Here is a 27,184-nt window from a genome sequence, read left to right as displayed (position 1 = left end):
GAATAGGTAAAGTGGCCATCTTGAGGCACCTGACGCGCCCAGTCGTGGAATATGTGACTCTCGATCTTGGGGTAGTGAGTTTGAGCCCCACTTTGGGTGGTAGTGCTTCCTTGAAAAAAAAAAAAAAAAGGAAAGAAAGTAGCCATCTGTTATCAGTTGGTTGTAGTTCCAAGACACCAAAATCCCTGGCCTTTTTTGTGTTTAATTGGCCCTTTGAAAGTAACCCTCTGTAAAATTTCTGCCACAAATAGTACCAATTTCCAAATTTGTGTTCTGTGGTTTATCACTTTCTAGGGCAGTGACGGATCCCTCTTGACCTCCAGTTGTGTGGTGTTAGATTGTCCCTGTTCTTTCTTTTTAAAGATTTATTGATTTATTTGAGAGCGAGAGAGCTGGCAAGTGGGGAAAGGAGCAGAGGGAGAGAAAGAATCTCAAGCAGACTCACCGCTGAGCACGGAGCTTGATCTCACAACCGTGAGAGCGTGACCTGAGCCGAAATCAGAGTCAGACGCTTCACCAACTGAGCCACCTGGGCGCCCCTAAATTGTCTCTGTTGGTGATATATTATTATTGGCTAATATATTTATAAAAAATCAACTTTATTTTTTTTTTAAGATTTTATTTATTTATTTGACAGAGACAGAGACAGCCAGCGAGAGAGGGAACACAAGCAGGGGGAGTGGGAGAGGAAGAAGCAGGCTCATAGCAGAGGAGCCTGATGTGGGGCTCGATCCCATAACGCCAGGATCACGCCCTGAGCTGAAGGCAGACGCCTAACCGCTATGCCACCCAGGCGCCCCTAAAAAATCAACTTTAATTGAAAATCATTATCAAACCCCAGATGTGACTGGATTCTGATTAGATGGTGGGCCACCACTCTGACCTGGCAGAGCATTGTCATGCCGGGATGTTGTCGTGCCCGTTGTGACACCGGCCTGTTCAGCATCAGCTCTACCCACACTGCGGCAGCATCACATCCCTAAAATGCATGAAAAAATTGATTTCTGACTTCTGGATTCCCGACTAGTCCTGTGACATGAATTCCTCACTAAACAAAAGCCAGATTTTTTTTTATTGTTTCAGCTCATGATAGGGTTTGATTTATTTTCTAATAGGAACTTAGCTCTTAGCTGAGTACCCTTTAGGGTGTTCCCAGACTTATCTCCTTGGGACCAAAACAAAGTATCTTCCACAAATCAATTATTTTCCAAAACTTGGTACAGTGGGCGGTGTTAATCCAGCTCTATTTTTGGAGCTATTATTTGACATTAACATGTGTTAAGTCCCATGGGTAAGAGCTTACACAACAGTCTCCCTACTCGGTGAGCCGCTTGCTTCAAATTAGAGCATGAAAAGAAAGCTGGCAGGGCAAGATTTAGGGAAAAGGAAAGAAGGCACAAATTGTCAAGGATGATTCTTAAAACTGGAACTTTCCTTTTTGACGTTTGGAAACATCCAAAGCGCTTCTCTTGTTAAAGGTTAATGTCTTCTGTCTCTAAACCAATTCCTGTTATTGAGGAAGGAAAGGGGTCTTAATTTTATAAACAAGTAGCCCCTCTAGGGGTTCAGTTTTGCCATAATCTACATTCCCTGAGAGTGGTATTAACAGAACAGAAAATAATCCAGGGTTGGACTCTTTTGGAGGTCGACCTTCACCCTGTAATCTTCCTGGAGAGGTGAATGGCCTGTATCATTAAATTGTTAAGCAAGGGCTGCTTTTGGAGGAAAGGCCATTGGACCTTTTCTCCTGAGGGGCTGGATTCTAGGCCAGCTGGGGATGAGGCTTGGGTTCTCTGTAGGTGGGCCTGCAGACCTGTGTCCCTGGCCTCATGCTTTTCCCCTGGGTTTTTTAATAGAGAACATCTGTGTATCTATTTTAGTCCCCTTTCTGCTACCAGTGCTCACTCCTCTAGTTTCCTTGGGCAGTTATAGCAAAAACCTTCAGTGTGAGATGGACTATGAAGTACTTGCGAGCAAGGCAGCTGGAAGATCCCCAGATTTGGCTATTGTGTGCTGAAATCCCAACCCTCTTCTGCTTCCATGACCTGCATATAAATTCAGATCCCCTCAAGAAGTCTTCAGGTTTGGAAAAGCACTACCTGCTCCTAGAATCTTGGATTTGAACCTCATTCTGGACAGCGAATGACGAGGAAGGAGTAGCTCTATTCTAGCCAGTTAAACACTAGATAGAATTTTTTTAAAGCACTGGAGTCGGTTCCTTGGATTGGAGTCAAGGTTTTTTGCTTTGGGGAGGAATCGAGTCGGCAGTAGGAAGGCAGAGACATTCAAGCGAAGCCCGGCCTGTGTGTGCCCCAAGAACTAAGATGAAGATTGACTCTCACTGAAATTCTCAGTAAGTATTAAATACCAGCTGTGTGCCTAGTTACCTTGCCTAATTACTAACAGTGGAAAAGAGGAAAAAGTAGTTGCTTCTGCTCAGAGTTCATAGTAAAGGGAGGAAAACAATACAGAAAAATTGGATGTCAGTAAAGTGTTAGAACACACTGCTTAAAGTAGTAGATATTTTTCTTCCCTGTCAGCCATGATTTGGACCCGCCTGGCGGCACAAGCCAGGCCTGGAGAGCCGGCACCTCGTCGGCTGGAGCCCGCAGTGCCCTTGCTCGCTCCATTCATCAGTCTCTCTGCCTGGTCTTTCTGAGTCCTTGCTGCAGCTTGAGTCCCTCTCTCCCCTTTCCCCCTGGTTCTGCTCCCACTAGGCTACACTACACTGATGAAGACAAGGCAGACTACCACCTGTCCTTTCCGGTGTGGTACTAAGAGGACGTTCCTTAGAGACCTCAGGTCTGCGGAAAAGAGCGTGCTCGGGGCCTGGCCCCACTACCTCAGCCTGCCTTAGTGAGCCTCAGCTGTCTTCCTGTGGGCATGTAATCTATTGTGTTGGTTCTGAGGGTAGGCTCTGGACCACCAGCATCACCTGGGAATTTGTTAGACACGCGAATTCTGGCTTACTGATGCAGACGGAGGGTGGGTCTGGGCAGTGTTGTAACCAGCCTTCCGGGGGCTCTGATGCACACTGAAGCTTGAAAACACTGACCTGTAGGAACAGTCCTGGCGTTTACACTTCCATCCTTAGCCTCACCTCATCTGAGCAGGCTGTCTCATTCATTCCACACTGCTGGTTAACATGGATAAAGGTTATGGATGATCCTCTCATCCAGGCCCGGGGAAGGACTGCAGAACGAGAATGTCTACAAACGAGAAATTCTCTCACTGCCCACCCTGCCCCCTTCCCGGCCCTGCCCTCCGTGACACCTGGCTTCTGTTCCCCCACATGCCTTCATCAGACCTCCCAGTGTCTGTATCCTGTGTCTCATCTTCTGAAGCGTTGGGTGTTTGGGGGGGTCCAAACCTAACTGACCACTGCAATCCAGTCATGTCAAGACCCTCCCCGCTATTAAACAGTCTCCTGTGTACTCCCTGTGGCCTCTCCCACAGCTGCTGTTGTGACTTATTTAAACAAATTTTTGTGAGTTTATGTTTGGCTTTGCAATGCTCTTAACCAATGGTGGCCAATCTAGGCTAAATCCCATATAGGGATTTAAAAACCTGGGCTGGGGCACCTGGGTGGCTCAGTTGGTTGAACATCTGCTTTCGGCCCAGGTCATGATCCCGGGTCCTGGGATCGAGTCCTGCATCGGGCTTCTCCCTCTGCGCCTCTCCCTCTCCCTCCCTCTCTCTCTCTCTCTCTCTCTCTCTCTCTCTCTGTGTCAGTCATGAATAAATAAATGAAGACTTAAAAAAAAAAAAAAACACCTGGGCTTTAGGGGTGCCCCATGGGCTCAGTCGGTGGAGCATGCAACTCTTGATCTCTGAGTTGAGTTCAAGTCCTACACTGGGTGTAGAGATTATTTAAAATCTTTCAAAAAACAAGCAAAACAAAACGCCTGGACTTTTAAAAAACAAATCAGATGCTTGAACACTACCCCAGAGAGTTGTTCATCGGTCTCGGGTGTAGCTCGGGCATCAAAATTTTTCAAAGCTTTCTTGGTAATTCTGTGGTCCAGTCAACATTGTAAACCACTCAGGGTACCTGGGCAGCTCAGTCAGTTAAGTGTCTGCCTTCGGCTCAGGTCATGATCCTGGGGTCCTGGGATCTATCCCGCGTCTTTGGGTTCCCTGCTCAGCAGGGAGTCTGCTTCTCCCTCTCCCTCTGCTCCTCCCCCGGCTCGTGCTCTCTCTTTCACGATATCTCAAATAAAATCTTTAAAATACATATTTAAAAAAAACATTGTAAAGCACTCTCCAAAACCAGTGGCTTGCAGACCTTAACACCTGGAGAATCTTGTTAAGATCAGATTCTGGGGGGGCGCCTGGGTGGCTCGGTCGTTAACCGTCTGCCTTTGGCTCAGGGCGTGATCCCGGCGTTCTGGGATCGAGCCCCGCATCAGGCTCCTCCGCTGGGAGCCTGCTTCTTCCTCTCCCACTCCCCCTGCTTGTGTTCCCTCTCTCACTGGCTGTTCTCTCTCTGTCAAATAAATAAATAAAATCTTTAAAAAAAAAAAAAAACATTATGGTTCACTAGGCCTAGGCTGGGTCCCTCGATTCCGTATGTTTGACAAACTTTTTGCTGTTTGAGAGCAGTAAGGCCTCAACCCCATCCTTGCTTTCCAACACCAATGACCTGACCTTGTTCTTTAAAGAGGGAGACCACCTCACATGGTCCTCTAACTTCGTTTTTCCAGGTCTTTATTTTTTCCCTCCCTGCCAGTCACGTCCCGTCACCAAAGCTGACTTCCCTTGTGCTTTGCACTCCACCCTTTCTGATCTCCGTCCCAACTGCATGCCGTCAGTTAGTCTCTCCTCCTTTCTTCCTGCCCTATAAATGTTCCCGTTTCCTCTGTTTAAATATCACCTATTTATCTCTCGTTACCTTCTTCCAGACTTCAAGTTTATTTTTTTAGTAATATCTACATGAAACCTGGGGCTCAAACTCAGGACCCCAAGATCAAGAGTCGCATGCTGGTCTGACTGAGCCAGCCAGGCGCCCCATAACTTCATCCAAACTCCTTACCAATAGAACCTGGCATATTTGTCTCTACTGCAATGTGGCTTCTTACCCACCTTTCTAGAAATACTGACTTAGAGTCTCAGCCAAATCCCTTTCACAGCCCTTACATCCTCTGCGTGGCGTCATCCCCCCCTTGGAACTGGTTCTCACGGGTGCCGTGACCCACGCTCACCCAGCTGTCACACGGCCTGCCCTCCCAGTTACCTTCTCTCTCTTCCCATAGGTGTGCTCTTCCTAAAACTTGCCCCCTGTCTCCTGCTTTTCATGCACCTTCTTTTAGGTGGTTATTATCACTTGCAACTTAAGTTGTCCCTCTGTGCAGTTGACTTCCATCTTCAAGTCAGACCTTTTGCCATGCTCTGGGCACCCTTTCCAAGTTCCTATTGAACATGGACACCACGTGTCCCTGCTGCCATCGTTCCATGATTTTTATTTGCCACTGTTTTAAATTTTTTACCAAAATGATCTGCGATTTCATTTCCTACACCTTGCTTATTTTTAACAACCTTTCTTAGCCATTTTATTATAATAAACATTAAAACTGACATCTTTCCCTGTCCCTCCAATGTCATCCATTCATGTGTAAGTGGAATATCCAGGCTTCGTGGCTCATCTCTCTTCCTTTTTATCGTGACAAAAAACACACATACTGTCTTAACCATTTTTAAGTGGACACCTCAGTTGCATTAAGTACGTTCACATCATTGTGCAGCCATTACTGCTCTCCATCTCCAGAATTTATCCCATTGTGAAGATTTTCCCCATTAAACTAACTCCCCACTTCCCTTCTCCCCGAACCCCTTGTAACCACTTTTCGTTCTGTGTCTATGAATTCTAGGTACCTCAGATAAGTGGAATCACACAATAGTTGTCCTTTGTCTGGCTTATTTCACTTAGCATGTTTCCAGGATTCATCCGTGTTGTAGCATGTAGCAGAATTTTATTCCTTTTTGAGGCTAAAGAACACTCCATTGTGTGTATAGGACCACATTTTGTTTATCCGTTCATCGGTCAGAGGACATTTGGGTTGTTGCCCTTTGTGGCTACTGTGACTAATGCTGCAGTGGACATGAATGTGCACATGTCTTTGAGGTAGTGCTTTCAATTCTGGGTAGATACCCAGAAGTGGAATTGCTGGATCATACAGTAATTCTGTTTTTAACTCTTTGAGGAACTGCCTTATGGATTTCCACAGCCACTGCCCCATTTTACATTCCCATCAGCAATGGTCAAGAGTTCCGATTTCTCCACATCCTCACCCCACACGTTTTCGTTGCTTTGATGACACCACCCTAGCAGATGCAAGGCGGTGGCGCTCCTTCTTGTACACATTCCCATCCCCTGCTTTGTGGCTGCCACTTTAACTCGATAGCCAGCAAACTTTTCTTCTCCACTCTTTCCTTACCTACCCACTCCTGCTGGTGCTCCTAGTTGGGTGATAATATATCTTTTCCTGCCGATCCGTGTTTTGAACGGAGTTTGTCCCTGGCGTGTTTATTCAACTGCCAAGCCCTATCGATTCTTCTCAGAAATCACATCTCTTCCCTCCTGCATGCAGGCTTTCATTTTATTTCTCGCCTGGATTATTGTAATCTCCCAGCCTGTCCAAACCCCTTGGTGCTGCCATAAACGAACCGTCATCCCCTATGGGCCCCTCCTCCACATCCTATATCAGCTCTCCATTGGCCACCAGGAAAAGGGAGGGAGAAAAGTGATTTAGTGCACACCCTTTATGTGCCAGACACTAAGTACTAAATGTACTGAATGCTCTCCAACCAAGTATGAGTCTCATTTCACAGACGACGATGTGGGCACAGAGAGGTAATTTGTTTAAGGTCACGCAGCGAGTAAGTAGTAAACTGGAATGCAAACCAGTTCAAAGCCAGTTCTTAACCCGTCTGCTGTGCGGCCTCATAGCACTCCTATGAAGTAGCTGTCTCAGTCCCCCTTTGATGAAAGGTACTAAGTTAAATAACTTGCCTAAAGTAAGGTAGTTATTAACTTGGAAGCTGGAATTTGAACCTGGGTCTCTGACATCAAATCTGTCCCATTCTGATTCTTAATCTCTCCCAAACCCTTGGCCAGACAACAAGGTCCTCTACCTTTGGGACCCAACATGTTACAGCTTTATTCTCCCCGCGACTGCCTCATCCCTTGCCCCAAATTAGACAATTTGCCACTAAAGAGAAGCCTGCTTTCAATTTTACCTCTGCCCTCAGTTGTCAAGCCCAAAACCAATGACTACTTCCTGAAACCTTTACAGCTCTCTAAGCTGGAAGAACTCAGCTGCAGCCCGGAGCTCCCAGGTCAGCTGTAATAGCGGTGAGGGCAGGGAATGTGCCCCATCAACCCTGCAGCCCCCCCACCCCACCCAGTGGAGCACACAGTCGACCACTGAAAATACAGAATCACTGGAACAGGCAATCACCCACAACTACAAAAGTGGGGGAGTCTGAGAAGCAGAGGTTAGCTTCTGGCCCCAAAAGTCTGGCAGAAGTGTTTGCATTGCATTGATTTTCCATTTGTTTGTCCTCCTCCCGGACTTCCAGATCTCTGAGTGGGTGGTGAATTTCCCCTCACCCCCACCCCTAGGCTGCCTGAACCAGCCTTTTACCAGCCTGAATTTTTGTCCCAGTCCTACCACAACCAAGTAAACAGCCACCTGCTTGCCACCTGGGGAGGTAGGACTGGGCTTGGCTAGACTGCATAGCCTCTTTGGGGTTTCATTCAAACCCAATCTGCACCCAGGTGTGGGTGGTGGGAGAGGACCTGGGGACTGGAGTCCAGGAGGGTGGCTTTGTGACTACCTACCCTCCCCTCCTGCCCCAGGTACAAGGGCTGTGTAGGCATGAGGAGGGAGAGCCACTAACAAAAGAGGATTGTAAACCAACTCTTCCTGCAGTTCAGCAGTGATCTGGCTTGTATCTTGGCATCCAGAAAAAGCAGAAGTTTCCTTACCGAAAGCAGGTAAGTGTTGGTCTTGTCTGTGTCAAGCTTAGAGTTGGGAGGGAAAGATCCACTTCTAGCAAATAAACAATTGGGAAAGAGGGCAGGGCAGCCAGTGGGAAAGGGTCTCATTTCATTTGCTGCACAGAGTTGGAAGGAGGTGGGCAAGGGAAAGCGGCCACCCCCTGACAGTAGGACATCCCAGGCAACCTCTAAGTCAGGAGGCAAGTCATTTCCTTGGCACTGCTAGTGTAAGGGGCTCACCCCCGAAGAACTCTCACCTGCCCTGCTAATTAGGAGGTAGAGAATGGTCCTCTTCCCTGAGTGTCTCCTCACAATGTGAAGAAATGGGGGCAACTAAAGAGCAGAGCTGACTGCATCATGATAAGACTGACTGCAAAGTTCAAGGCAGTGGTCCCCCTCGTGGTTCATTGATTCCAACATCTCTATTGAATGCCTCTGCACCAGGCTCCAGGAGTAAAACCCCAAGACTGCCTTGCCTCTCCCAGTAACTTATTCTGATTGGGGGTGGAGTCCAGTAGACAAACCACTATAATACAGTGCAGTACTTGCTATAACTGGGTATTAAATGGGATCATAGAAGGGGATTTGAGGGACTACCCAAGATTTGAGGGACTTAACGGGCTTGTGGGAGAAGCTGAAGCCCAAAAACAATTTGTAACTCATCAGGTAGAGATGGGGAAAGAGTGTTCTAGTCAACAGGACAGTGTCTACAAGGCTCAGACGCAAGAGACTGTGACGTGTTCTGGGAAGCGAGAGTTCCCGATGGCTGGCAGGGAGAGCAGACAGAAGGGTGATTTGGAAGACACAGTTAAGTGGAAAGTAGGGTCCAGGTCAAGGAAAGGGGTTGGGAAACTGTCCTGAGAGTGGTGGGAAGTTAGCAATGCCCTTTAGGTGGGGAAGTGCTTAAATGGCAGGCTAGCAATTGGGACCAGACTTGCCCTTTTGCTTGCTTACTTGGCCACTTTTTGTTGTTGTTGTTGTTGTTTTTAACATTTTATTTATTTGATGGAGAGAGAGCGAGCACACAAGCAGGGGAAGCAGCAGGCAGAGGGAGAGGGAGAAGCAGATTGAGCAGGGAGCTCAACGTGGGGCTTGATCCCGATAACCTGAGCTGAAGGCAGCCACTTGACCAACTGAGCCACCCAGGCGCCCCTTACTTGGCCATATTTTTAGAGCTTGGATTTGAGGGAAGCAGGACTGAAGGCAGGGGCAGAGTGGAAAGGCTGTCGGGTGCTCCAGACAGTGGGTGACACCCATGTGGTCAAACAGTGGCTGGTGGGCCCACGAGAGACTAGGACAGCTTTTTTCTACCCATGATGAAGGACCTGTGTACCCCCGCCCATTATGGAGAAATAATTTTGTAAAAGGCAATAAAAATGAATCGCTAGAAAAATAGAATTTTTTAAAATGATAAAATATAAGCTCACATTTTTCTTAGTAAATTCTAAAATATGGAATTCCTTAAGATACCTTAAAAATTTCTAAGCCTTTACTCTCAGTTTCTGTACTTGTCACAGACCAGCACTGAACCAACACCCGGTGTAGCACCAGTTTTAGGAGGAAAAACTGCCAGAACAAGGTGACGGATTACTGGTGGGGGAATAAGAGGGAAAGGATGAATTAAAGATCCAGACTTGGCCTGGATAATTGAAGGGCTGATGGTACAGCTTTCAGAGCTAGGGAGCCGGGAGGAGGGACAGCAGGCCTAGAGGGGTGGACGCAAGTACAAAGAGATATTACTATACTGCGTGAGCCCAGGCCGCTGGGACGGGGACAGCCTGGGAGCTGGTTAGGGTAATGGTGAGGGGCTCAGGGCAGAGAGCCTGAGCTGCAAGTCCATTAGTCATGAGCAAGTAGACAATAACTGAAGCCCAGGAGAACCCTGGCCTGCTCTGGTCCCTGCTCTGATCCCTATTCATCCCTCTGAATAGATGCGTCTCTGGACAGCCTCATTCAAAATACAATCCTGGGAAACAATGTAATAAGAATTACTTTAGGGGCACTTGGCTGGCTCAGTCAGTAAAGCATGCAATTCTTGATCTTGGGGTCTTAACTTACAGTTTTCTGTGCTTTCCAAATTTTCTAATTTTTTTTCTAGTACTTCAAATACTTTAAGAAATAGAACAATGGTTCATTATTAACAAAAAAGAACTGACCACCACCTAAGCATCTGTTAATTAGCTATCTCCCAAGGAAGCACACAGGATGGGTCACAGTTCTGCTGTTAGGCGCAGGACCCCTGGACAAGACAGGGTAAGGTAGGCTAAGGTAGGCTGGCTGGGCCCTGCCACGGGGACTCCCTCCCAGCCCCACCAGGACCTGTTGCCTAGGACTGTCCTTAGCCAGCTTCTTGTTTGCAAAACAGAGCCTGCAGTAGGGTGGGGAAGGGATAAACCATTCCATTGTGTATACACACACACACACACACACACACACACACACACACACACACACACAGCAGGGATGCTCCTGGAAATGGGCATCTAAGGGGTTAAAAGACTAGCCTGGTGCCACTCACTAGCAGAATGGTGTCCTGCCTGCCAAGTGAGGGGTGCCTTCTCACCGACTTCCCACAGAGCTGGAAGATGCAGTTCCCAGAGCCTTGGCTTCTCCCCAAGTACCTCTCCCTCCCTCTGGGCAGCTTCCTCTCCGAGCCGTCTTTCAGTTCCTCAGCGCCTTAGGTTTCAGGCCTCCCCCAGCTCCATGGTTCTTCAGCCCTGGATAGTCGCCACGTCCAGGCCCTTTTTTCTTTAAAAAGTTCTCCCAGGGGTGCCTGGGTGGCTCAGTTGGTTAAGCGTCTGCCTTCGGCTCAGGTCATGATCCTGGGGTCCTGTGATGGAGTCCAGAATCTGGCTCTCTGCTCAGTAGGGAGTCTGCTTCTTCCTCTGCCTCTGCTCCCCTGCTCCTGCTCTCTCACTCGCTCTCTCTATGTCAAATAAATAAATAAAATCTTTAAAAAAAAATTATCTCCCAGCAATCCCTTGTCGTCTGCACCTTCCACCACCCTAGTCATTTTCTGTCTACTTCATTGCTTTGTCATGATGCCACCTAACTGGTCTCTCACAGGAAATTTCCTTTTCTCAACCCATTCTTCCTGAATTACTTACTCATACAACATTCCAGATGATCGTTTCCCCCTTAAAAACATTCAGTGTTTTCTTACTGCCTATAGGATCAAATTTGTGAAAGTTACTTACTTCAGGGGGGCACAAACTGTATCAGGGAAGCCCTCGGTTCTCCACACCTGACCTAACCTACTTTTGCAGCCTTTTCTGCCGTTCTGGTAAGCCAGCCAGGGCAGTGAGCTGTCTCTCAGCCCTTTTCTTGGCCCCCTGTGCTCACACAGTGTTCCCATCCAGGCCGCATCCCCTTTCTCTTCTCCTTATAAACTTGCCCTTATTTTTTAAGGCCACTTCTAGGTCCTTCTCCAAGCCAGCCCAGAATGACCTTGCGCATCTCCGAATGCTTACAGTATTCACTGTTAAGCAGCCCAATTGCAATGCAATGGAATTTGAGAGTTCTTTACAAGTTTGGTTTAGTAAGAACTCTTTGGCTACCCAATTACAAAAACTAAGTCTAATTTGCTTAAGACAATAAGTCAATTCAAAACTAACAAAAAATTCCCAGAATAATAACAACAAAAAGACAATAGGTCAGTTCGTTAGAGGGTAGTGGAATGGGCATCCCCTTGGTTCCCAAGGTCAGGAAGGAAGCGAGTCACCATATAATCAGGGTTTCACACTCCACCAGAACTCTCTGCTCTCTCTCCTGTGGTTCTGCTTTACTCATCTCTTGCTACAAAATCATCTCCCTGTTTCCCAAACCACATGACAGTAAACATGACTGCGGATAGGTCCCGAGTGTTATATGTTACAGACAAAAACTTGAAAGAGGCTACACAATCTCTCTCTTCTAAAATACCTATAGAGGAGATTGAATAACCGAGCTTAAGTCAGGGGCCCATCCTCAGATAACCAATTACCCAGGAGAATATTGTCACATGTTAGGAATACGGCAGTCCCCAGCAGGGGAATGGTGAGGGAGAAGGGGGTTCCTGGAAATGGGGTAATGAGGAGGTCCCACATGCGTGTCACCGCACCCCACCCTTTCATGCCTGAGGACATACAAGCACCTACCATTTCCCATACATCCAGATTTCCTCCTTTTTTTTTTTAAGATTTTACTTTTTTTATGTAATTTCTACCCCCAACCTGGGGCTTGAACTCACAACTCCAAGATCAAGAGTCACATGCTCTACTGACTGAGTCAGCCAGCGCCCGTAAATTTCCTCCTAATATGGTTCAGTAATCATGTGTCAAATTATAAGTGCACTTATCTTTCCAATGTGATAACTCAGTGCCATGACCAGATTCTGCATCCAGAGGCAACGACAGGGAGCCTCTGTTATCCAGATAAAGATTTTTTTTTTTTAATATATCCAGTCCTTCCCCACCCTGGCCCCAGAGAGTTGCAGATGTAGATCCTCATAATTCTGGTCCCAGTGCTTAAATTATTAGTATTACTACACCAGCACTCCCCAAATACTCTGTTTTTCTAAATTCTATTTAAAAAAGAAAGGAGAGGGATGTCTGGGTGGCTCAGTTGGTTAAGCGTCTGCCTTTGGCTCAGGTCATGATCTCAGGGTCCTGGGACCAAGTTCCACGTTGGGCTCCCTGCTCAGTGAGGGGCCTGCTTCTCCCTCTGCAGGCTGTTCTCCCTGCTCGCTCTCTGACAAATAAATGAGGAAAATCTTAAAAGAAAAAAAAAATATATCTGTTGTTCAATAGTCTAATGCATAGGGGCACCTGGGTGGCGCAGTCGTTAAGCGTCTGCCTTTTTTTTTTTTTTTAAGATTTTATTTATTTATTCAACAGAGATAAGAGACAGCCAGCGAGAGAGGGAACACAAGCAGGGGGAGTGGGAGAGGAAGAAGCAGACTCATAGTGGAAGAGCCTGATGTGGGGCTCGATCCCATAACGCCGGGATCACGCCCTGAGCCGAAGGCAGACGCTTAACCGCTGTGCCACCCAGGCGCCCCAAGCGTCTGCCTTTGGCTCAGGGCGTGATCCTGGGGTTCTGGGATCGAGTCCCACATCAGGCTCCTCCGCTGGGAGCCTGCTTCTTCCTTTCCCACTCCCCCTGCTTGTGTTCCCTCTCTCACTGGCTGTCTCTCTCTGTCAAATAAATAAATAAAATCTTTTTTAAAAAAATAGTCTAATGCATAGAGCACTCCTTAAGTAATAAGACTAAATAATTTGGGAACACCTGGCTGGCTCAGTCAGAGGAGCCCGTGAGTCTTGACCTTGGGGTCCTGAGTTCAAGTCCCACATTAGGTATAGAGATTACTAAAAAATATATAAACTTTAAAAAGGCTAGATAATTTAATGAATATCCATTTGTTTGCTAAATTCTTTGGCAGTGTAGGGAGCTCCTTGGTTAGGCAAATGGCTGCCTGAGGGCCTGGCTTGCTGGAAGAATTTCCCCTCAGGTCCTTAAGAACAGTGCGGAGGAGTGCCAAGTGGGAGGGCATGCTGTATCACCCTAATAGGAATAGAAATCTATTCCTATCAGGGCTAGAACCAGGAAAACCCTAAACTCCGAGAAAGTGGGGACCTTGTTATTGTTCTCAACTATATCCCTGCTGCCTAGAACTGTGACCGGCACACAGTAGGCCCTCCACAAGTATCTGTAAAATGACTAACACTTGGGTCTATGGGTTGCCTTAGGAATTGAGCAAATACGGACCCTGTTGCCAAGTGTGGGACTTTTGGAGTGATGACTCCTTTAAAACCTTTGTTGGCTGACTGTCAGTTTCCTCTTTGTTGACTTGGTTTGCTAATGCATTCACGGTGCCAGAAATCTTGTCAAGGCATAGCCTTTGAATACTAAGTCTGTTCCAGGGAACAGCAGGCCTGGGACTTCCAGTGGCCTGGCCCAGTCTTGGGCTGGGGGGTGAGGTCCTGTCAAAAGCATGTCATTTCTCTGCTCAAAACTCTCCAGTTGTTTCTCTCTTCATTCCTAATAACAGCCAAAGACCTTCTGAGGCCTTCTGGGGTCACACATCTCTACAATTTTGTCTTTATTACCCATGCCTTGTTCACTCTTCACTGGCCACCATGCTGTCCCTCTGTTCGCCAGCCTCACTCTGGCTCTCAGGGCCTTTGCACTTGCTGTACCTGAGCGTTCTTTCCCAGGTACCTGCACGGCTCACTCTCTCACCTCCCTTGAATCTTCAAGTCACCTCAATGAATCCTTTCTTGGTCAAGCCACCAAAACCCCACCCCACTGACATTTCCTGTCTTCCTTCTCTTCTAATTATTTTTCTCCAGAACATTTATCACTATCTGTTTTCCTTAGGATTTACATTTCATGTATTGTCTCTCCCCTCCTTTAGAATTAAGGCCCTGAGGGGCGCCTGTGTGGCTCAGTCAATAGCTTCGTGCTTTCCATACGTATCAATTACAAATAAGTCCAGAGACTTAAGGCAGCTTAGTCTTTCAACAGGATCATAGTAAGTTTAGAAAACACATTTTAAGAGCCAAAAAGTAACTTCAGAACATTTCAAGTGTTTTTATTATAGTTTGGGGACACCATGAGATGGATTCCTAGTCCATAGTAACTCTCCTTAAAAATCCCTCTTTTGTACCCATCAGCTTCCATCAGCACGACTGCCATAGACTTCTTCCCGATGCCGCAGAACTCCTCTTCCTGAGCCTTAATTTGGGCCGACTGTCCTCTCTCACTGCCTTTCTTCTGATCTCGATCCCCAAAGTCCAAAAGGTCTGGGAAGGAATAGGAACAGAGCGAGTTGGCAGCATCAGTATATTAATAATGTTCTGTCCCAGCACATATGTGTTTTCTCACACCAGGAGGTGAGTGTTGTTCTGACCATTTTGTAGAGGAGAAAACCAGCCTGTGGAGGCTTGCCAGGAAGGCGGCTCAGGCCAGACTCCACTGACATCCGTGTTCTATCCATTCTGCTGCGGTGGGCCAGAGCCAAGGATATAGACACTACTTCTGCTTCAGCCAGCCCTCTCCCGTGAGGAGCGGACAGCCTGTGTCCCGGGACCCACCAGCAGTCCTTGGCCCCTTGCAGGATGTCCAAGCAGGATTTGAGGTAAACTGGCTGAGACAGCCGACTCTCTGGGCTGGGTTTCTGTGGTGACAACACATCATTCAGCTTCTTTTCCAGATTCCTGAGTCCAGGGGAGGAGCAAGTGAGACTCATTTTCCCCCAGTATACAAAATATATGTGTAAAATTCATAATTGTTTGAACAGCATCTTCTCAGATGGCAAAATTTCAGTCACAATTCTGTTTGTTTTCACAAAGTCGCTTGTTTAGTTTGCTTATCAGGGTTCAGGTGTGAGAGAATCTATTATCTATTCTTACTACTTCCAGGTAATCTATCTGCAAATATTTTGCTCACAGTCTGCCCCTGGCCTGAAACAAGAAAATATTACTAGGTTCCAAGGAGACTGAGGAAGCTTTATTTTCTATCTTCAGGCTTCCAAAATTCCAGGATGAGCGGCTCACATTATGTAAAGTGTGACTTGACTTGACTTTTGGCTGGATCAGATAATCTCAATACTTCAGTCCTGGGGCTCCTGTACTGACTGAAGCCTTCATTGTCAAAAATGTGTGTTCTCTTGTTATAAATAATAGCTGTCATTTATCAAGTGTATTAACTTACTTAATCCTCACAAAATCCCTTGAGGGCAGTTTTACAGAGGGAAAAACAAAGGATCAGAGAAGCAAGGTAACTTGTTTAAGGAAACAGCATAGCTGGGATTCAAATTCCATCCTGACTGACCTTAAGCCTGAAATAAAATTGCAGTCTGTTGGAAAACTTTTCCACATGTGGCTCTAAAGGTGAGGACCAGCCAGAGAGCAGGCCCTTGATGGAAGCTCTGAGGGGTGGCTCTGAGGGGAGCTGAGGACTTCCTGCACCCTGGTGGAGCCCCAGGGGGCAGAGTTGGCACTCTAGGCCTCCTTCCCAAAAGCCTTTGCGACATCCTAGCTTGAGGAGCATTTCCCTGGAGGGAGTTAGAACAAGATGCCTCAGCCCTGGTGAGTGCAGTGCCCCTGGGGGGGGGGGGTGGCCAGACACTCTTGGCCCCCAGGCCCTCACCTGTCTTTGTAACTGGACCTGGGGGAGGGAGCCCCAGGTTGGCTGTGGGAGGGGCTGCTATTGGGTAGGAGGCTGAGGAGAGGGGTCTCTGGTGTGCAGCTGAGGTCCCAGGAGGAGGAGCCATTGTTCTACCTTTTTTCCCTCTGTTCCTGCTCTCCTGTCTCCTCCCCCTTCCCCCACCCCCGTCTGTCCTGGCTGTATATGCAGCTTTCTGCAGCCAGCCTCCCTCTGAGCTCCCGCATCTCTCTGCCTCCCTCAGTCACTCTGTGCCTCCCTCCTCCTCACGGCCTAGTGTCACAGCAAAACTCATCAATGGAGGTGTGGCAGGGCTTGTTGGGGTGACCTGTGTCTTCCCAATCGACTTGGCCAAGACTCGGCTGCAGAACCAGCATGGAAAAGACATCTACAAAGGAATGTAGGTATTGGTGAAGGGAATGGGGTGAGTAGGGAGAGGGGAACTCCTGGGGAGGGATATGGGGCCTCATTCCTTCCAGTCTCTTTATTTAGGGGGTGCGTGCATTGTCGGGGTGGGGGGAGGTGATCAACTAGAGTGTGCCCAGCGGGATTAGGGCCCCGAGTTTGGGGAAGGGGGGCTGATGGAGCAGCCTCTTGCTCACCAATGACTTCCTTTCTTGGCTTCTGCTTCTAGGATAGACTGCCTGATGAAAACCGCCAGGGCAGAGGGCTTCCTGGGCATGTACCGAGGTGGGCTGATCCTGCACCCCTGGGGGAAGCCTGGCTTGGGCCGAATGCGAACAGAGGGTGCAGCCACTCTGTGGCTTTCTAGAGCATTGGGAAGTGGCGTTTCTTCTGCCAGGGAGCTCCTGCGGCAGGGCCTGGGCTAGGTTGTTCCTACGCCACATTTGCTTTTGACAAGCCCCCATGTTCCTTGGTGGAGATAGAGGCAGTTATGGTGAGGTTTGGGGGGGCACCAGTGAACACAGAGGAGCCCAGGAGCCCCAGTTTCCATCCTGGCACCACTGCTGTCTCACTGTGTGATGCTGGAAGCAAGTGGTCTCCCCACCTCCCCACCCCCATTCAGAGCTATCAGGGCATCAGCTACTGAAAGCAGAAGGGGAAGAGGCTGACGGGGAAGAAATGGAAAGGGTTTTGAGCTCCTGTCAGGGAGTTACTGGGTGGCTTTTCCCTGACACAAGCCAGTGCTGTCCCTGTCCCCTGCAGTGGCCCCATCCAGGGCCACAGCGCTGTGATTAGGGCTTGGAAAATGGATACAAAGAAGGAGCTGATACTTTAGTACCCCTGAGAAATAAAATAAAAACCTCTGCGACTCGCAGAACTGCCAGTGGGAATAGGCCAGTAAAGCACAGAGTACTGGAAACCAACCCCTGGCCCCTAGGACCTTATTAATTACTTTGGGGAGCTGTTCACTTATCATCCAGACAGACAGCACTCGCAAGGACGAAAATAACTTCCTGATAACTGCACCAATGATCCCATAAAGGAAACACATGCTTCAAAAAAGAAAATGTGGAGGGAGGAGTCAAAGTAAGAAGGTGAAAAAAACTTCCATGTTTCCATAAAATAGGCAGAGGAGCCCTCCTCAACAGCCTCCCCACAAGACCCCAATTACTCCCAGAAGCCTGCCTGGCTAGGTGTGACAGTAGGTTGTCTACATGACTGACAGACTCAGAGAACTGTCACTTTTCTTTTTTTAATTTAAAGTTATTTATTTTTCAGTAAGCTCTTCACCCAGCATGGGGCTCAAACTCACAACCCTGAGATCAAGAGCTGCGTGCTCCACTGACCGCACCCGCCAGGGGCCCGAGAAGTCTTACCTTTGAGATGGCCTTAACTTGTCCTCGTTTTTTACTTCCAGGAGCTGCAGTGAACTTAACCTTGGTCACTCCAGAGAAGGCCATCAAGCTGGCAGCCAATGACTTCTTCCGGCAGCTGCTAATGGAGGATGGGTATGGCCAGGTGGGGGACTGTGGGGTAAATCCTTCACTGTATGTTTATAGTTTGGGGGGCGGTGACGGGGGGAGGTGTGCATTGATTTACCTGTCTGCATGCGTGTGAATATGTGCACACAATGGCAGAAGGTTAGTGTTATGTTTTGGCAAGTGGAAAGTGAAAGGAGGGGGCGCCTGGGGGTTCAGTTGGTTAAGCGTCTGCCTGTGGCTCAGGTCATGATCCCAGGGTCCTGGGACTGAGTCCCGCATCGGGCTCCCTGCTCCAAGGGAGCCTGTTTCTCCCTCTCCCTCTGCCTGCTGCTCACCCTGCGTGTGTTCTCGGTCTCTCTCTCTGTCAAGTAAATAAATAAAATCTTAAAAAAAAAAAGGTGAAAGGAGAAAATGAGCTGGTATAATTTGAAAGTTCTAGATGATAGATAGATGATAGATAGATAGATAATACCATTATAGATTACACATATATTCATCAAATAGTTGATGAACATTTTTTCTTTTTTTTTAAAAAGATTTTATTTATTTATTTGACAGAGAGAGAGACAGCCAGCAAGACAGGGAACACAAGCAGGGGGAGTGGGAGAGGAAGAAGCAGGCTCCCAGCGGAGGAGCCTGATATGGGGCTCGATCCCATAACGCCAGGATCACGCCCTGAGCCGAAGGCAGACGCTTAACCACTGAGCCACCCTGGCGCCCCTGATGAACATTTTTTTCATTTCATGTTTTCATTCCTTTCTTCCATGTGTATTGAGATATCACTGCAGGACAACACTGTGTAAGTTCGTGCGGTGTACGGTTATGCTGTATGATGATCCGATAGACATGAACTGTGAAATATTGACTACGACAAGTTAACATCCATTACTTCCTATGGTTACCCACAAGAGTTGTTTTTTTCCTTGAGATGAGAACTTTTAGGATCTGTTCTCTTAGCAACTGTCAAACGTAAAGTAGAGCAGGGCTAACCGTCGTCACCACGCTGCATTACATCCCAGGACTTGTAACTGGAAGTTTGTGCCTATAGAGCACCTTCACCTCATTCTTGTCCTCTGATAGCCACAAATCTGATCTCTTTTTCTATTTATTTATTTCAGAGAGAGAGAACAAGTGGGGAAAGGGGCTGAGCAGGGAGCCCAACATGGGGCTTGATCCCAGGACCCTGAGACCATGACCTGAGCCAAAGTCAGACACTGAACCAACTGAGCCACCCAGGAGCCCCTCTGAGTTTGAATTTTTTTTAGATTCCACATGTCAGTGAGACCACTCAGTATTTGTTTTTCTCTGTCTGACTTGTTTCACTTAGCATAATGCCCTATAAGTCCATCCATGTCTCAAATGGCAGCATTTCTTTCTGTTTTATGGCTGAATAATATTGTATTGTATATATACCACATTTTCTGTGTCCATCCATCTGTCCATAAGCACACAGATTAGATTGTTTCCAAATCTTGGCTGTTGTGAACAGTAGTACTGTGAACGTGGGGGTGCAGATAGCTCACCAACATAGTGATTCCATCTCCTTTGGTTGTATACCTAGAAATGGAATCACTGGATCCACTCTGTTTTTAGTTTTTTGAGGAACCTCCATACTATGGAGGCCACTATGTTTCCCATAGTGGCTGCACCAGTTTGTATTCCCACCGACAGCACACAGGCTTCCCCTTTCACCACATCCTCACCAGCATTTATCATCTGTCTTTTCTTTTTTTCTTTTTTCTTTCCCTCCCCTCCCTTTTCTTTTCTTTTCTTTTCTTTTCTTTTCTTTTCTTTTCAAATCCTGGCCCTGGGGCTCCTGGGTGGCTCAGTCAGTTAAGCGTCTGCCTTCGGCTCAGGTCATGATTCTGGGTCCTGGGATTGAGTCCCACATAAGGCTCCCTGATAGGCAGGGAGACTACTTCTCCCTCTGCCCCTTCCCCTGGCTTGTTCTCTCTCTCACTCTCTCTCTGTCTCTCAAATGAAAAAATAAAAGTCTTAAAAAAAATGTCGTGGGCCAGATGGTTTCCGAGGGGAATTCTACCAGACATTTTTTTTAAATAAAGATTTTATTTATTTATTTGAGAGCAAGCAAAAGCGAGAGAGATCAGAGAGGCAGAGGGAGAGGGAGAAGCAGACTCCCCGCTGAGCAGGGAGCCCAATGTGGGGCTCGGCCCCAAGAACCCTAGGACTATGACCTAAGCTGAAGGCAGATGCTTAACCAACTGAGCCACACAGGCGCCCCTTATCCCATGTCTTTTTGATATTAGCCGTCCTAACAGGTGTGAGGTGACAGCTCACTCTGGTTTTGACGTGCATTTCCGTGATGATTGGGGACGCTGAGCACATTCTTGTGTACCTGTTGTCACTTGAATATCCTCTTTGGAAAATATCTTTTCCAGTCTTTGTCTATTTTTTAATTGGATTATTTGTTGTTTGGTTTTTGTTTTTACTACCCAGTTATATGAGTTCTTTATATATTTGGATATTAACCCCTTGTCAGATATGTGACGTACAAGTGTTTGTTTCCCGTTCCATAGGCTGCCTTTTCATTTGTTGATGGTTTCCTTCACTCTGCGGGGGCTTATCAGGTTGGAGTGGACGCGCTTGTTCATGTGCTTTAGGTGACCCAAGTTAAGGAGTTTTCCCTGCATTTTCTTCTGGGAGTTTTATGATTTCAGGTCTTATATTCAAGTCTTTAATCCATTTTGAGTTAATTTTTTTTTAAAGATTTTATTTATTTATTCGACAGAGACAGAGACAGCCAGCGAGAGAGGGAACACAGGCAGGGGGAGTGGGAGAGGAAGAAGCAGGCTCACAGCGGAGGAGCCGATGTGGGGCTCGATCCCAGCATGCCGGGATCACGCCCTGAGCTGAAGGCAGACGCCTAACCGCTGTGCCACCCAGGCGCCCCTATTTTGAGTTAATTTTTGTGAGTGGTGTAAGACAGAAGTCTAGTTTCATTCTTTTACGTGTGACATCTGAGTTTTCCCAGCACAATCTATTGAGGAGAATGTCATTTCTCCACAGAGCATTCTTGGCTCCCTTGTCACGTATTGCTTGACCACTGTATATTTATGAGTTTTCAGTTCTGTTCCATTGATCTGTGTGTCTGTATTATGCTGACGAATTTTTAAAAATCGACCCGCAAACACTTTCTAGTATTCTCTGTGCCTCCCGTTGCCCTGGTGATATCGCTGGAGGGGTCGGGGACAATAACATCCCTGCAATGGTAGTTCTAATGCACTGGTTTCAACCTCTGCGCAAGTGCTACCTCCTTGGCGGCCTGTTTTAAATTCAGTCTCAGGTTTTAAGGAGATTGTGTTTGAGGGCCAGGTGAGGATTTACCCAGCTGGGTGAGTGGCAGCTGATCTGAACGAGGCTGAGTACCATGCCCGGAAAGTTCCAACTACCAAGGGACTTGAGTAGATGGGCCAGGGCGGGTGGCAGGGCTGGCCTGTCATTGAAGGAGCCTGACTCATGGTCCCACAGGATGCAGCGGAACCTGAAGATGGAGATGCTAGCTGGATGTGGAGCTGGAATATGCCAGGTGGTGGTTACCTGTCCCATGGAAATGCTCAAGATTCAGCTGCAGGATGCTGGACGCTTGGGTGAGGCCTATCCCAACTTCACATGAGATTAGCAAAGGGTTGTGATCAGAATAGATTTCCCCATATTCTGCCCTCATTTCCAATCAGCTTTCCAGGTCAGTACAATTTTTTTTTTTTTTTTTTTTTTTTTGTCAGAGAGACAGCACAAGCAGGGGGAGTGGTAGGCAGAGGCAGAGGGAGAAGCAGGCTCCCCGCTGAGCAAGAAGCCCGATGGGGGACTCAATCCTAGGACCCTGGGATCATGACCTGAGCCGAAGGCAGATGCTTAACCAACCAAGCCACCCAGGTGTCCCTATAGAATTCTTTTTTTTTTTTTTTTTTAGGATTTAAAAAATTTTTTAAGCAATCTGTCCACCCAACATGGGGATCAAACTTATAACCCTGAGATCATCAAAAGTCACGTGCTCTACCGACTGAGCCAGCCAGGTGCCCCTAGAAGTCTTTATTTAATAGTTACTATTATAGATTTTAACATTTCTAACTCTAGAACAAATAGCAGAAATGAGAAACTTTATTCAGAAAATAACCTAATATTTCTAACAGACCACCCTGACCTTTAGGCTTGATTTCCTAAGGATTTTAAGAAGTGTCAACAGCCTGATCACAAGCGCTTCAGTCAGCAGACGTCATATTATGCTCTATTATATTCTGCTGTAGAAGCTGGTCTTTGATGGGAAGGCCTAACAAGGGACAAGAGAACCATTCCTATTCTTTTCATTTTGTTTGGAAGAGAATTTTGTCCCTTTTCTAAATCCTGGTCCTCTCAAATATGCCGGGTGGTGTAAGTGAGTCCCAAAGCATGGATTAAGAAGCAGGGTTCGTTGTGGAGCAGGAGAGAGGCCAGCCCCGGTGGGGTGGGATGCAGGGCTTCTCCTCAGAGGTGAACCACAGCGCCTGCATGAGAGAAGGCAGCGTGGGAGGTGCCTACCCTAGCACCTGGCAAGGCCCTCAGTAGACGTGGGTGCCCTTCCCTCCTCAAACCCACTGTGAGCACGTGCTGTGCTGGCACTCAGCCAACTTCCTACGTTGGAGCACAGGAAGCTGCAGCAGGATTGAAGTCTGGGCACTGGAAACCCCTGTGTTTTGATCACAAGGAGTAAAAGCTCTGACACATTTTGTTTTTCAACTTGGGTGAGAGTGTTAGTACTCTTACACCGTGTCGAAAGAAGGGAACGACAGGGAAGGAATGAACGGGGGAGCTACGGGTACTCAGGGCAGACAGTGGGGAACAGACGGCGCACTGACGAACTTCCTTCTTCAAGCTCATCGTCTGAGCCTGCGCCCGGCTCTCTGCCCCAGGGACATACGGACAGTCAGCCGCTTCTCGGTGTGAGTTGTCTCCCTGGTGGCTGTCAGACAAAACTGGGACATGAAACCACTTCCTCACAGCAAGAGCACAGAGTCTAGACAAAGCTGCTCAAACGGGGAGAATTAAGAAAACGAATAGTCACACAACTGCAGCTCACTGAATCCTGTGGTCATGAACGGAACTCATCCATGGCTGAAATGCTGTACTTGAAATGCTCAGGAAAAAACCAATTCCATTCTATTTTTTAGATGTTGAACTCATCCAATTATGGGCTCTGAAATATTCAACTAAAATGAAGAATCAAGTTCTATAAAATGGTGAAGGGTATAAAGGCTATGTTCACCTGATCTTGGAATAGTAGAGGGAGGGGGCACCTCCGGAGGCCTGAAGGAGATAGATTTTGGACAAAAAGAATTTGCTGCTTTACACATTAGGCAGAAGGAAGTGTGACCCCAATGTCCCACAGTGCCAGCAGGACAAGACTATGTAAATAGGCTCGGAGATGGTTAGAAGTGGAAGCCGGACCAAAAGCAGAGCTTTAAGGAGGATGAGGGCCTGGGGCCTGAAGCAGGTGCGGCTGTAGCTCCCTGTGGAGGAGGCCGGGCAGGCCGTGGCTCTTGGGAAGCGCCCCGTGCAGCAGGGACGACACATTAGATGACACTGATCTTAGAAAGATTTCCTTGGAGCCAAAAATCAATGTTCTTAAAAGAAGACAATCCGGGGCACCTGGCTGGCTCAGTGGGTGGAGCGTGCGACTCGATCTCGGGATCTCGAGCTCAAGCCCCACATGAGATTTAGAGATGACTTAAAAATAAAATCTTAAAAAGTAAATAATATAAAATTAGGATGATCCTCAGAATTCTAGTAGGGATGTCAGCCTCGCCTCTGAGCTGTCCCAGGGTGAGCAGGCGGGAGGCACATTCCCTGCCTGCGGCCTGGCTTGTGATGGGGTCTGTCCTCTCTCTTTCAGCAGTTCATCGTCAGGGCGCGGCCTCAGCACCTTCCTCCTCCAGGTCCTATACTACGGGTTCGGCTTCCACCCACAAGCGCCCGTCCGCCACCCTTATCGCCTGGGAGCTACTCCGCACCCAGGGCCTGGCCGGTCTCTACAGGGGGCTGGGTGCCACTCTCCTGAGGTGAGGCTTTCTTCCTGAACTTGGGATACAGAAGGGGCCCGGGGGGCAGGGAGAGTGCACGGAGGGCCACGGGACTGCGGCCCCAATCTGTCGCTGCATTCCTCCTGGAACATTCAAACCCCAGAGAGCAAGCTATCTCCAGGCTTCCTATTTGGTCCAGAATTGAGCAGAATTGCACAGGCGCCTGGAAGACTAGTTTGAGGCCCCTTCTCCAGTAACCAGACCACATGAGTATGGGATGTTCTGTGGCCCAAAGGCACCTAAGAATGCCCTATGTACTAAGGACTTTGGATCATTTATAAGTTAACAAGCACAGAGACCCCTCGTTTTACTTGGCTACTTGGCCAAAATCCTTAAAGTTGATCAGAAGTGTCCCAGGCCAAGGGCTAATTTTTTCCTATCACTGGGCAATTGTTGAATGAACTTCACCTTCCTGCCCACGCCACCCCCTTAACATGTAGCTTATAGAGCTCTTTTTTTTTTTTGTAAGATTTTATTTATTTATTTGACAGAGAGAGAGACAGCCAGCGAGAGAGGGAACACAAGCAGGGGGAGTGGGAGAGGAAGAAGCAGGCTCATAGCGGAGGAGCCTGATGTGGGGCTCGATCCCATAACGCCAGGATCACGCCCTGAGCCAAAGGCAGACGCTTAACTGCTGTGCCACCCAGGCGCCCCGCTTATAGAGCTCTTAACCAGCCACTCCCTCAACGCACTCCCTCTTACCTTAGCCCATCCACCGTTCTCACAGGGTGCGCTCCCAGTCCCCGCATCTGCCGCCAGGTCGTCGCTGAGCCGCCGCAGGTGCTGGGAGGGCAGAGTGATGCACCAGGAGGGTGGGGCGGGCGGACCCATCGCTGCCCTTACACCCTCTGTCACTCCGTGTTACTGCGGAGTGTTCGCAGTGCACTCCCTGCCAGGAAGGTAGAGGTAACTGTGGTCTTGTCTCTGACCATCCCCTGGACCGTGGGGCTTAGGGAGAGGCTTCCTGCCTGAGCTTGCGGGGGAGGCCCGGAGCGGCAGGCAGCTCACCCCTCATCCTCTCCCACAGAGACATTCCCTTCTCCGTCATCTACTTCCCGCTGTTTGCCAACCTAAACAAGCTCGGGTTCAACGAGAGCACGGGGAAGGCTTCCTTTGCTCACTCCTTCATGTCAGGCTGCGTTGCAGGTTCCATAGCTGCTGTCACAGTAACGCCTCTGGATGGTAAGTGCATCGGAGACGGAGGGGCTTCAAGGGTTGACTCGCTTTACGAATTAGACAGCTGTCGAGTTTTCTAGAGGACAAGTAGTCATCTACTTTTCGGATAGAAATGAACAGCTCCAACCTGAAAACTCCCTTGGATTGCAACCTGTGGCCACTGGCAGAAACTCAGCAAGGGTCTTTCCAGATACACTGGAGCCAAGGAGACCTTCACTCTATTTCTTACTCTGACAAATCCCCTCACCTTCTAGGTGCTAATTTCATTAGCTTTTTGTCCCCCAGTGGAGTTTTCAAACCTGAAGCTAAAGGCAGGAGTTAAACAGTATGAGACCAGGCTTCTATCTTCAGGGCTACACCCAGCTCCCCTAACACATAGGTGGACCTTTCTATGGTATGAGTAACCTGAAGGATCGTGTCATTTCTAATTCCTTCATTTTATAAATGAGACCCAAAGAGCAGGAGAGCTTCTATTACACATCACACAATGGCAGAACTGGCCTCAGGACTGTTTTGTGCATGCTGGCTCTAATAAGAAACAGCTTCATGTTGGAGAGAGGGGGCCAAAAGCAAGACGTTCATGGCTTATTTTAACTTGTTTTAGTTTTGAAAACTCGAATCCAAACCCTCAAAAAAGGCCTGGGTGAGGACAGCTACAGTGGGATCACCGACTGTGCCAGGTGAGAGGCCTGCAGCCCTGCAGAGGCTGGGGCTGGGACAGTCCCCCTGCATTGCTGTCTACCTACACTTTTATCACTGCACTACGCTGAGCTCTGGCTTTCTTTGTAACGTTCCTTCCCCTCACCGCTCAACAGAACAGGACGTACTAGGAGCTTTTCCTCCTCCGCATCCCCACAGCATTTCTCCCAGTCTAGTCAGACTGAGCCGATTTCCCATGGCCCAGACCCAGCTGCTTAGTAACCTAAATACGCACACATAGCGGGTGGGACTACACCCCTGGGAGCCTGCTACTGCTGTGGAAGAGGACACCTACTCCCCAAGGGAAGACATACAAACGTCAGAGGGGCTCATCACTTAGGACTGTTCGCAGTGCACTCCTGTCGATCAGCTCACAGGGCTCTTCTCTCTCTGCAGGAAACTCTGGATTCAGGAGGGACCATCTGCCCTCATGAAGGGAGCAGGCTGCCGGGCCCTTGTCATAGCCCCTCTCTTTGGGATTGCCCAAGGGGTCTACTTCATTGGTATTGGGGAGCGGATCTTAAAGTGTTTTGAGTAGAGATAGCTGGAGCCCAAGTCACCTGCCATCTCTCCAGCCCGTTCTACTTAGGCTAGAGGGGTGAGCAAGACGGCCCGTCCAGGTTGTAGTCTGCCCTCTGACTTGTAGCGCCACCTCAATCTCCGAAGAAACACTCTAAGCAGCAAGCTGCCTACGGCCCCATCCTCCCTGCACAGCCACATCCGTTTTCTTTGGGGCTACAGCTACCAGGGTGCTCCAGAAGCCCCGAACCACCTGCTTTTCAACAACAGAATCAGTACATGCGTGGACTGGATTAATGGCAGGCCCCTAACACATAGTAAAGATAAAAGGGTTGTTTCTACATTTTCCTTTTCTACTTCGTACTCAAACTTCATGTACTTGAGTCAGTTTGAGGATTTAGTTTTGTTAATTCTGAATTAAATAACTTATGGTTAGTTCTGGCACTGATTTTGGGGAAAAAGGAGGATCAGAAGTTCAAGGGGACCATGAAAGCCCTCAAAGTCAGCACCGAGTCTGAAACCAAGCAGATCTTTTCAAATCGTGATGGCTGCGGGATTAGGCTGACTGACCGAGTGGCCGGGGCCAAGTCAAGGCAGCTGTCCTGCTGGCAGATCCTCCCTCCATGGCACAGCTCTCCCGGAACAATGTCTGTGGAACACGGTTTTAAATAAAATGGATTAAGATC

At 48.1% G+C, this 27,184-nt stretch overlaps 1 protein-coding gene across 41 annotated transcripts; it reads left to right on the top strand.

The window, feature by feature from the left end:
- The first annotated feature begins 664 nt into the window (after positions 1 to 664).
- SLC25A18 (solute carrier family 25 member 18) lies at positions 665 to 27,184 on the top strand. Of its 41 annotated transcripts, none has more exons than XM_048216899.2 (12): positions 666 to 2,353; positions 7,932 to 7,996; positions 14,653 to 14,871; positions 14,994 to 15,116; positions 16,389 to 16,544; positions 16,779 to 16,834; positions 17,967 to 18,057; positions 21,520 to 21,638; positions 23,918 to 24,083; positions 25,132 to 25,286; positions 25,885 to 25,960; positions 26,376 to 27,184. In XM_048216899.2, the coding sequence occupies exons 4-12, from the start codon at positions 15,097 to 15,099 to the stop codon at positions 26,515 to 26,517; spliced, it is 981 nt and encodes a 326-aa protein (XP_048072856.1). In that variant the 5' UTR covers positions 666 to 2,353; positions 7,932 to 7,996; positions 14,653 to 14,871; positions 14,994 to 15,096; the 3' UTR covers positions 26,518 to 27,184. The 41 variants fall into 41 exon arrangements, with proteins under 41 accessions (XP_048072874.1, XP_048072870.1, XP_048072873.1 ...); XM_057318791.1 differs by having other exon boundaries at positions 7,859 to 7,996; positions 14,845 to 14,871; XM_057318794.1 differs by lacking the exon at positions 666 to 2,353 and adding an exon at positions 7,560 to 7,710 and having other exon boundaries at positions 17,967 to 18,067; positions 23,921 to 24,083; positions 26,376 to 26,463.

The sequence above is a fragment of the Ursus arctos genome, unplaced genomic scaffold (genome assembly GCF_023065955.2).
Source record: "Ursus arctos isolate Adak ecotype North America unplaced genomic scaffold, UrsArc2.0 scaffold_26, whole genome shotgun sequence".
Lineage (NCBI taxonomy): Eukaryota > Metazoa > Chordata > Mammalia > Carnivora > Ursidae > Ursus > Ursus arctos.
This window is presented reverse-complemented; position numbering and strand designations above follow the sequence as displayed.